Source organism: Euprymna scolopes, chromosome 31, assembly GCF_053919585.1.
Source record: "Euprymna scolopes isolate OS-2025 chromosome 31, ASM5391958v1, whole genome shotgun sequence".
Classification (NCBI taxonomy): Eukaryota; Metazoa; Mollusca; class Cephalopoda; order Sepiida; family Sepiolidae; genus Euprymna; species Euprymna scolopes.
The window spans coordinates 66,329,607-66,341,895 of NC_136512.1; the positions used below are offsets into that span (position 1 = coordinate 66,329,607).

The following is a 12,289-nucleotide window of genomic DNA, read 5'->3' on the forward strand; positions in this document are numbered from 1 at the left end:
CTCTATTGCAAAGAAGAAAAAATGGAATTCAAACGAATTTAGTTCATGCCACTGGAAAATAAATCAAATATAATAACGGATGTTTATTTTTGTAAATAAATGGGCATAATTAGATTTAGCATCAGGTTGTTACAGACGGAGCTCGGGAGCTGAAACTCGTTTCCGGTTTCAAAGACATATATTGTAAATAAAATGTTTTTGTTTTCAAATAAATTAAAATTCATAAATGAAGAAATGTCATCAAAAACATTTTTAAAAATGGATATATGCATGAATAAAATACAAAGAAATAGAATAATGAGGTATGTTACTTAATACGTCAAAAAAGAAAGAAAGAAAAAGCATTTCCATGTTTGTAGAGTCTTTTTTTAATATATTAGTCAAATATTATTAAATTAATTTTTATATTTCAAACATTAAAAATTTTAATTAATAATTTTAAATTTAATAACAATTCAAAACAAGAATTAAATGTTTTATTTGTAAAAAAAAAAAACCCCTAGATTTATCTGCTAAATTGAATAGATTAATTTTTTAATTAAACAAATATTTTTACTATGTTTAAAAATATAATTTAATCAAAATAGAATTACATTTATTTATTTTGCTTTATCAAATAGTGGCTTGATGACGTCTGACACTGTTATCGACCCATTCATAAACTCCTACACATACAGCCATGAATTAAGCGTCGCTGATCAGCACGGCGCTTTACACAGCAAGAAATAGTTCCATCATAAAACAATTTATTTCCTCCGTAATCATGGGAAACAAAATTCGTAAATTGTCATAAAACATCAAATACCAAGCTTTTAGATTATTTTTTTGCTTTTTTGTGAGCTGTTTTTCGGTTTTCCTCCGATTATTATATTAAGAAAACGGAGTGCGTGCACTATTTTCTCGATCCGTTCACTCGTCCGGTGGACGCCATTTTGATCATACGCAAACACAGTCCAAAGAGGAGGCACCGGTGGACAGTTCTCTCTCTACGAGATATTTATTCACAACTTTCAGGGTCTGGTGTGTCGGAAAAATACTAAATTATTGGCGAATTGGAAGATGACTCAAATACTTCCAATACGTTTTCAGGAGCATTTACAGGTCAGTTTTTCATCATTTTTTTTTTCCCGTGCTCGTCTTTTTATGTGACGATGCCACGATCAAATAAGCTTTTTCCATCCCCCTTTTTTTTGTTTTAGGATATAATTCTTTTTTTTTTTTTTTTATATACTATTTTTGTTTTTCGCTAAAGCAGTTCTATTTTAAACGGATTTATTTATTGTTCCATGGTTTCTTTAATCGTTGTTTGCATATAAATAATTCTCTATCGAGATATGTTAGCTATAAGAATGCATGCATTTTTTCAGACTGAATATATTTACAGTATAGCATTTGTAAAATAATAAACTTGATTATTACAAAGAGTGTGTGGTTGATTAATGCTTTAATTTTATAAGAAACACATTAATAATAAAATAATGGGCTTAATGTAATTAACCATATATCTATCTGTCTCTATCTATATTATATATTAGAAGAAATACGCCCCTTATAGATATGTCAAAAGAATTAAAACTAAATAAAAATGGCTTTTAAGTTTTACCAATCCTTTAGGTAATGACTCATGACGTAGACAAAACTCTTTCCATTTATATATTAAAAAATCGTATAAATTTATATTATAAACATTTATTTTTGCCATTTTTATTTTATTTTTTTGAAATCGTTTGTTTTTATTTAATCTCCTGTCAATCTTTAAAAAAATCTAGAATATTTGTGAATATACGGGCCAAATTCTCCTATATATTTCGAATAAACCCTTGTATATTTACCATTTCTGAATTTACTTCATTCTTAGATTTATATTAAAATATATTCCTAACATCCTTATGTAATATATATATAACTCTATTAGAAAAAGAAACTTGAATATGAAGATAAAATTCTAAATATTTCACCAGACCGACTCCCAGAGTCGGTACTTATGCATTTGTTACCGTGCTGAAATAACGTTATTTTGAAAGCCATTCTTAACATGGTGAGGAGTTGATGTGTTGTAATTATTCTGTACTTCTGTCTAACAATTTAATAAAATATGAAACTTGAATTTAACTTGAAAAATACTATTTAAAGAATAGCACGGTAACATAAGTGCATAAGCACCCCGGAGTCTTATTTAAAAAAAACAAAAAAAAAGTTTTATTTATTTATTTTTTTTTTTTTTTACAATTTCTGAATAAATTCAGTTTATTCTGAAAATGATTTCCAATTAATAAATTGTTTATTCACCAATGTGTTGGTCTGTACGGTTTTAAATCCATATTTATGGTTAAATTCATAAACTCAACCTAATAATAATGTGCTATTTATTACATAGTATTTACAAGTTAAATTCAAGTTTCACGATGTTAGTACAGAATAATTAAAAACACTCTCCCTCAGCATGTTAAGAATGGCTTTCAAAATGTTATTTCAGCACGGTAACATAGGTGCATAAGTACCTAAATTAAACGTAACGGGATTAGATAATTTTATTCCAATAATGTTTCAATAGACTTATAATTATGGGATATTTGTTTAATTATCTTGTATTAGAAAAGTAAAAATAAAAGTACTTCTGCTATATTGCGTCTGTTACCGCGCTGAAATAACGTTATTTAGAAAGCCATTCTTAACATGGGTGCTCCGTAACTATTCCGTACTTTCACCTACCGATTTAATAAACAAAAATACTATTTTTTAAAATATAGCACCGTAACATAGATGCACAAGAACAAAAAATACCTTATTGACAAGATGTTCATTAATTGTTTATTACAAAAATATAAACTTTTAAAACGGCCATTGTTTTTTGCGGCTTTGGGTATTTTAAATAATTCATAATTTTTATTTTGAAATGCATTGTGTGTGTGATATATATGGTACTAGTGCAGAGAGTGATCCGGATGTAAATAACGTTATTATTTAAAAAGCCATTCTTAACATGGGGAGAGGAGGGTGTTTTGTGCCTATTCTATACTTTAACTTTACAATTGAATAAAAGAAACATAAAACTTTAATTAAACTTGGAAATGCGATTTAAAAAATATCACGGATCAGTAAGTGCACCAGCACTAATATATATATATATATATATATATATATATATATATATATATATATATATATATATATAATGTGTGTGTATTAATCACTGGTGCTTTTGACGCCGACGACGAGATACGCCCCCCTTATGTGTAGAGCCATTACTACTTCCTCCTCTCTCTCTCCTGGTGGATGGCGTGATCGCTTTAAATTGCTGCCTTTTTTTTTTTTTTTTTTTTTTTTTTTTTTAATAAAAAGAAAATAAAACCATTATCTCTTATTTCACTTCAAAGCTTTCATTCTCTATTGTGTACAAAAATAAAATTATTATAATCCCCTTATTATAAGCGTATAACGAAGTCTAATATAAAGATGAAAGTCGTTACCACCTGTGAATCTATTAGAGACACCAAATGGATGTGAAATATCAGTTTTGTCTTTTTAAAGCCAGCTTTTCTAAAAAAGAAAAATGCATAAAAATGAATTCCTTTAATAATATAAACCCATTGGATTTTACATTGTAACGCTATCTATTAATACAATTGAATTGCCAATTTTGTCTGTAAAGAAATCAGTATGGTTATTTAATAGGTATAAACCTTTTAATAAAATATAAACACTTAAATGAAATAACACCTGTTACGAAAGATATCCAATGAATTGAAGTATCAGTTTGGTCTGTATTTATTGCTTTTTTTTTATATATATACATAGGAATCACCACTTATCAAGGCCCAGGGGCCACTAACCTAGTAAAAAAAAATAATTACAAATTTCGATTAGTTATGACATAACATTTGATAGTGAAATGTGGAGCTTGATTTTTTTTTTTTTTTTTTTTGTATAAGAACAATTGGATTTAAATTACAATTCTTTAAAAATCTAATTTCATTATTTTAAAATTTGGTGCTAATGCAGAGAGTGATCCGCGCTATTTTTTAAATCTTACTTTCACGTTTAATTAAAGCTTTTTTTTAATCAATTGTAAGGTTAAAGTACAGAATAGGTACAAAACACTCTCCCTTCCCCATGTTAAGAATGGCTTTTTAAATAACGTTATTATTTCAGCAGTTCACAGATCACTCTCTGCATGAGTACCTAAGATTTTTATCTTTGTTGTTATAAAGGTGGAATGCTTTTTGTTTTAGAAAAAACTTGTTTAAATATTTCAATAAATGTCATTTTTAAATATTTTATTTTAAAAATGCTGATTGAATGGGTCGTAATTCAGTTTTGTCTTTTAAACCAAATCAACATTTGCAAAGAAATTAAATTACTCCAGAATAATAAAAATATAAACCTTAAATTAAAAAAAAATTCAACTATGATATTCATAAAATATATTAGATCAATTGGAAATAAAATATAGGCGTTAATTTATTAGCTCTTTAAAAAAATTCGATTATAATCATAATTCTCTTTAAAAAAATCTATTTTATTTTCATCAAAGTTTGGTATAACTTAGTTCAGTAGTTATAATAAGAGTTGACTTCATTCTTATTGTCTCCAAGAAAATACAGAACACACCCTATAATTCTGTTAAGATTCATGTAGATATCATTTATTTTAAGTCTTTGAAGCTTTCGGGGTTTTTTTTTTTTTTTTTTTTGTTTTTTTTAATTAAAAAATGTATTGACTCTGCAATGATTCGATGTATTTAGAGGTCAAAGCTACCTCGTCGTCGTGTGGGGGCGTGTTCTGCTGTTCTCGATAAGTGCGAGAGTTTCATACTATTTAAAATGCTATCGACCCTTCTCCCAATAGTTGTATTCAAATAAGTATTCCCTGTTAAGGCGAAATCCGAATAAACCTTTACTAGTAAAAATAGGAGATCGTTCAAGTTCTTTATATCTTCCCTCTCCTTACACCCCCTTTCTACCTGTATAAGAATAATTGGTTGCCTAAATATTCGATATTGTATTGATATAATAATGGCTGTTATTGGCTGAGAAATGTGACTGCTGATCATCTGATATCCCCCACGTATTACCGTGGATATCATATGGAAATTCAATACCTTTTGATTCTTTTTAATTATTATTACTCTCTGCAGTTTGGTAAAATATACGTTTACGTTTAAATAATGAATATATTATTCAAAATTTAAGGCTTGTCGTTTCTGATAATTGATAAACAGCTGAAGTAGTGGCATTCACTAATATATATGTGTGTGTGTGTGTGTGTGTGTGACTTAATATATTTAACTAATTTCTGTACTTGTTTACGGACCGTGTTAAAATGACGTTATTAAGAACGCCATTCTTAGGGATCTTGTTAATTATTCCGTGCTTTCACCTCACAATTTAATAAACAAAAGCGCCCGTAAAAATTGAATTTAACTTAAAAATCATATCTAAAAGAAAAAAAAGTCCGATCCGTAAGTGTCAATTTTCGATTATTTTCTTATGCAGATAATGTATTGGGCTATATTTTTAAATAGTATTTACAGATTAAATTCAATAGTTACAGTATCTTTTGTTTGACAAATTGTTAGGTGAAAGTACAGAATAGTTACAAAATATCATCCTTATGCTAAGAATGGATTGTGAAATAACATTATTTCACTGAAATAATTTCAGCATACGTTCTCTATTTTATTATTCGTCTTTGGACATCTTTTTTAATTTCATGTCCGCTTTTTAAATCGTTCAAATCTCAATGATTATACGATTCAAATTTTAAATATGCCCAAAGAAAGATTCATAATTTTAAAAATATTTCTGGATTCCGTTTTGTTACAATGGTATATACTTGGAATATTATTAAGCAATCACATAACATTTTTCTATAAGAATATAAATCTGTTTCGTTGATTTACTTTAAAATCTTGACAAATTACCAGTGAGTGCGATGACATTAAAATCTTCCATTTTTAGAAATTGGATTATTTTGAAGCTAATCTCTCATTCTCTTTATTAGTAAAATAGTTAAAGCTAAAGATTTCAACCCATTTTGCATAGAGAAGATCCTTTAACCTATGCGTTTTTATAAATATATTTTCCGTAATAACGCGCTCTCTTTCAACTGTGTATCGTAATAGACACATCGCTTTAAAAATGGGTCATGAAACTTGTATCACCTCATTATCATAGAGTGAAGGAAAAAACAAGTCTGTCCACGTCAGGTGTGTGTCATGGCTGCCCCTCTTTCAACAAACGACCGGCTGTCTCAAAACTTCAAACTGTTGACTTAACTCGAACAAAAACGATTGCTGATTTTAACAAATAGACTAAAACAAAAAAAAGATAGTCTTTCAATTTTATTAAGATTGAGACTATATTCCGTTTTTTTTTTTGTTTTTTTTTTGTTTTTTTACATGTGTTTTGGGTTTAATTGCTAAAATGTTTTCAAAGGAGGCGTTAACTAAATTCTGTGAAAATTGACATTAGAAAGTAACATTTTTAAAATTGGTTAAAATGTCTTCCTAGGTTCTCATTTTTCATTTGTATCACCTAAAATAATACCGTGAAATGTTTTTGTTTAGAATATTTGTTTAGTTTGTCAGTGCGTACACACACACACACACACACACACACACGCGAAGTATTTAAACTTTTAAGACCTTTTCGGTTGGAGTCTCAACAAACCGGTTATTTCGATTGATAAGAATAGGTAATGTTCGAAAAATACAACCAATGCAAATTATCAATCCCCATCCCAAATTACGAAAAAGAAAACGTGTTATTGATTGAATAGACTTTTTAATTTGAATGACTTTTTACTTCCTTATTCACCTACAACATATTTCAATTTCAGTAATTTGAGAAAATGTTAGGGTTAGGGTTAGGGGTAGGGTTAATTCGCTGTCACGGTGTTTGTATAGTTTTACCTTACCGTGTAACAAAGTATTCTTTTTTGCGATTTATATAAAACCTAATATTGTCAACTTATTTTTTCCGATTTTCGAACGCATCTGAACTTCTGACGTCAACGTTTTTTTTTTTGTTTTTTTTTTTGTTTTTTTTTTCTCTAATTAAAGAGGAAAATCGTTTTTTTTTTTTTTTTTTTTTTTTTTTTTTTTTGCTTTTACTATAAACATCTGTCACCATTTTATATAGATTTTCTTTAAAACTGATTTAAACATCTGAGCTAATTTATCTTTAAACTTGTTGGATTTTTTTTTTTTTTTTTTTTTACAAAGTTTAAATTATGTACGGGGGGGGGTAGCTTGTTTAAATTTTATTTCCGTGGTGAATTTTTAACAAGATCTTACTTCAAATTATCTCCCCCTTTACTAAAGGTAATTTTTAGGTAGCCTCTAGGCGATGCTGAATTTCTGATTCCTATTCAAGAATTCAATCAAATAGTTTTTATAGACTTTTATTTTAATGTTGGTTATAATTTCCAGAATACAAATTGTCATTTCTGTTCACTTTTTTTTCTTTTGATCCCTTTATTTTTAATGTCGTTGAAACGATCAACAAGAGATTAGTCTTAACGTCGAAATGTATATCAAATCTATGAAGAGGAATGCTTGTTTGTTGGTCCGAAAGCGAGTGATCATTCTACATTAAATTTGGACTGCAAACTACCCATCTCTAAACACCCAAGCATTAAACTGTCCTCTCGATAAAATTAATCTTTCGTAAATTTGAAGATCAAAGCGTTAAAAAAAAAATCGATTTTTGATCTGTCAGATGGTAAATGTTTACCCAATTCAATTCTGCTTGTTTAAGGGATCTGACTGAAACAGTTTGGATGCATTTGAATTATTTAATGTAATTTATTAGAATTTAAAAAAATGTAAATTGTCATTTATTTAAAGACTTTTGAATATAAAATGCTTTTTTTTGTGCAAAATGCACCATTTAAAGAATTTTTTCGTTGACATTTCTTAAGCATTCAATATGGATGGGAACTGCTAATCTAGCCAGCATCACAAGCTTAACTTCCTGGAACGTGTGTGTGTGTGTATCAAGATGTAATGAATTATTGAAAAAAATATTTACTTGTTTTCCAAGAATTCAACCAATTAGTGTACGATCGTTTCTGAAACTATTTAGATTTTTATTTGAAGAGTCTCATGATCACCGTGATTAGACATAAAAACGCGCTGCCCTGCCTAGGTGTTTTGTTATTTTCATTTTTTTTTTTAATTAAACTATCGTTTGGCGATTTAAGGTTCTACTACAGTTTCTCGCCGAAAATGGAGGTGCCATTTTTTTTTTTTTTTTTCTGCACCTGTCGTCAGAATCAGTGGAAGAAATCGGTATTTTAAACTGACCGTGGCTGGCGTAGCATTTAGCAATGTAGCCTGAAATAAGAAAACAAACTAGATAATGATTACTTCCGGAAAGGACTAATTACTACGTGCCCAAGCTTAGTATAAACCCCAACTTCCCCATGTTAAGAACGGCTTTTGGAATTATTACCCCAACTAGAAAGCCGTTCTTAACATGGGGAGGTTGGGGGGGTGTTTATACTACGCAGGTTGTAAATAGTTCTTTCCTGAAGTAATTAATATCTAGTTTGTTATTTATGCTTCTTCGGTCATAATTTAAAATAGTGATTTCTCCCTCTTAGTTTGATGACAGGTGTCCGAAAAAATAGCGGCTCCATTTTCGGCAATAAGTTGTAGTACCAACTATGATAAATGTTTAAGGTAATGTTTTAATTTCTATTTGTAATATCATTAGCTTCTAAAACATTAAATCTGTTAATACATGAGCATTTGCTTATGACATTAGTCAGAAAGGACGTTCTATTCGTTAGTTTAAATCTGAAATTCAAAGAAGTCCCGAAATATCCCCCCCGCTCCCACGAATTAACAAAACATTAAAATGGCCAACTTTTTTTACAAAACAAAATCGAAATGCGTTCTGCTATATTTAATTTTGAGTTAATTATTTTAAATAGGACTTAAATTTCGCTTTTTTTTTCTTTTTTTTTTTATACACCTTATCGCATTAAAAAAATTAAATATTCAATTAATAGTAATTTTTTTAAAATTAGTGTATATCACATAAAGGGGGAGATGGAAAATGTTAGGTATGGGCAAAATAAATGCCGATGCTAAAAATGTATAAACATTTTGACCCTTCCCTTTACTTAAAAAATCACCAAAAATCAGGAAACTAACCAATTTTAATGAAATTTTCAGTATTTATCAAATGATGATCGCGGAATATAATGAAGTAATTATTTTTATTTAAATCCGAGTGGAAATGTATTATTTTGTTTAAACAAAACATACCTTTACTGAAGTTAGTTTTCAGCAAGAATTTATTTTTGCTTTTTTTTTTATAAATAAAGCATCGTAATTTGTAACAAAATAAAATTTTTATAGGAACATTACGAAAAAAAGCCCCTAAATCCGTATTAATGAATTCGATATAACTCGAAGAAAAATGAATTTGTCGAACTACCGATATTACCATTGAATTAAGCATTGCTTATTTAATATTTTCACACAAAAAAAATAATTGCAAAAAATATTTTTTTTTTTTTTTTTAATTACAGGTTTCGCATAATTTTTATATGCAAGATTTTAATCATTTCCTTGCTCGCAAGAATGTGAAACTTTCGGCATAACATTTTTTATATAATATTGAACAATAATCAAGAAAAAAAAAATTTATAAATAGGAACATAGAAAAATAATTAAATTGAAAAATGCAAAAATTAATACAAACGTTCAAAAAGGGAATGTACGGATGCGCGACTGGGAGGGGGAGAACTTCCTCCCTTTTAATTACATGACGTCATTTTCATTGCCTGAAATTTTGGGCCTTTGTAATTTTCGTGTTTACAAAATTTTAGTTTGTTGCCTTTTGCGAACGTCAGAATCACTCGGTTTTGGGCTAATTAATTTGTTTTGTACAAACAAGGTGTTTTTTTTTTTTTTTTTTTTTTTTTTTTTAATTATTTAATTTAATATCTAAGGACTTTACTAATTATCTTTGAAATAGACCCAGAAAACTAATATTTATCTTTTTAAATTTTTTACAATGAATTTATTTAACTTCAAAATTTAGCTGAATTGGGGAGCTAGCCGTGAAAACATTTTCATAACTTTTTTTTGTTTTTTTTCACGTGTACAAATATTTTTTCCCTTTTGCAAATTAAGTTTAGTCCTTAATCTTTCAAATGCAATCAAAAAGTAGTCGGAATCCTACAAAAAAATTATGATAAATTGGCTTTCAAAACTATGTACTCATTTTTGTCCGTACCTCGAAAATGTGTATTGGCTTAAATCTGCAATGTTTTTTTGTTTTTTTTTTGCCATTCATTTCTTAGAATTCTTTTTTTACTTCTAAATAATACTGCTTGGAAGCGCTAGTGTGATCGATATAAACTTTAATCCTAGCCAGAAATTCTTTTTGGTACTCATGCACTTATTGATTCGTGCTGAAATAATTACGTTATTTAAAAAGCCATTCTTAACATGGGGAGAGTGTACATATTCTGTACATTAACCTTACAATTGAATAAAAAAAAAAAACTTGGAAATACGATTTTAAAAATAGCGCGGATCAGTAAGTGCATTAGCACCTTTTTGATATTAAAATCTATCATTTGGTCTTGGATTAAAGTGTACTGAGTTTTGTCCTTGGATAGAAGAAATCCTTTTAAATGGGAAAATTTTTTAAAACTTTTGTCTCAATTCAGTACCACTTTTGGTAAGTTGTATCCTACCCTAGAAACTGGCATTGTGTCTAACTTTGAAGTTTTGGAGGGGATGGTTCAGAAGTATTAAAAAATCAAATCTTATCCTTTTCATATTTTGTACATTTTCATATTTAGAAAATATTAAAAATGCAGGAGTGGGGGTTAAAGGAAAAAAAATTCTCTTTAGCATTTTTAAGATAATTTGTTTTTATTTCCTCCAGAATGTTGTGGAATTTAAAATATATCGTTTTTATTTGAACTTTTAAAATTGACAATTGAATTACATTTTATACGAATGCAGTCTTTCCAACAAATTTTAATATTTAATTTTGCAATGGCTTAAATAATTTTCATTCGTAAGCTACATCAACATTTTAGGAAATATATTTGAACATATTTTTTTATCTATAAAAATCAATATTCCTATAGAAGATTAAAAACAAAATTATGAACAGACAATATTCGTGAAAATTTATCTTTCTGAAGAAACTATACTATTTCAGATTACTATTATATAATAGTCTGAAATAGTATAGGGTATAGTGTTCATTTTTTGCCATACCATCATCTCGGTCATTTCTTGTTTGGGTATAGTGTAATATCTGTTCTGTTACGAGACCACCTTCCCAGGCATTGCCTCTCTTTATATATATATATATATATATATATATATATACACACACACTACCTGGAGGACGGTTTTTAGTTGCTTGTTACAATAAAAATCAAAGGTTTGAGATTATTTTTAAAACTTAAAACATTTGTAAATATTTTTATGCTAAATTTCATAAATATTGATATAAATTGGTTTGGATATAAGCTAAGTTTAATTTTGGAAATTTCTTTATTGGTACAAATGACATTTGGGATGTCCATAAAGTTTGGAAACAGGGTAATTGGATATTCACCAGTTATTTGAACCAAGATTTGCCTTGGCATCATTTCAACAATCTAAGAGCTAACTTGAACTATTCAACCCTTTGTCGCAATGAAGTTTTTGTCTAGCTAGGTCTTAGAAGATGCATCCTCTCGTGCCTTATTTCTTCCTCCAATGGAGACATTTTATTGCTGATCGCCTGAGATGCTCATACCAAAGACTAACAGATCCATCCTCAGCTACTTTTGCACCAAACCAGTGCCTCCTTCTCCACTTGGAGTTGGCTTTCCTCACCTTGTGCTCCATTTTGCTGCAAATCAGTAGGGTTTTTTTTTTTTTAACCTAGGTGATCAAAGTTATGAGACAAAAAAGACATTTAATTTCAGATTTTGGCATTTTGATTCGTTACATTATGAAAGATATGCCTATTACTCAACCTGAAAACTTTGCGCATGAATTATATCTAGAAAAGTATTGTTTTGTTTTTTTTGTTTTTTTTAATAAATTATTGAGGCAGCTTAGGATCTCAACTTGAAACACTGGCCATGTTTAGCCACATTGACAAGGCATAATAGGGTGAAACAGCTATGTTTGATTGACATATATCAACTGATAAAGATAAAATGAAAAATTGCTTACATTTGTATGGACATGTACTGCACGCAAACATTATCATGAAAATAGGATTCAAAGGGCAAAAGATGATTAAAACAAGTGTGA

General features: G+C 28.6%; 1 protein-coding gene across 4 annotated transcripts in view; it reads left to right on the plus strand.

The window, feature by feature from the left end:
• The first annotated feature begins 671 nt into the window (after positions 1 to 671).
• The window catches only part of LOC145255778 (clathrin heavy chain 1), a 148,082-nt gene continuing 136,464 nt past the window's right edge, over positions 672 to 12,289 (plus strand). For 2 of the 4 annotated variants that reach the window (XM_080114442.1, XM_080114446.1), the window contains exon 1: positions 672 to 1,101. In XM_080114442.1, the coding sequence (XP_079970568.1) occupies positions 1,060 to 1,101 (42 nt within the window). In that variant the 5' untranslated portion in view covers positions 672 to 1,059. The remainder of the gene's footprint in view (positions 1,102 to 12,289) is intronic. The other 2 variants (XM_080114441.1, XM_080114443.1) reach the window with 1 other exon arrangement.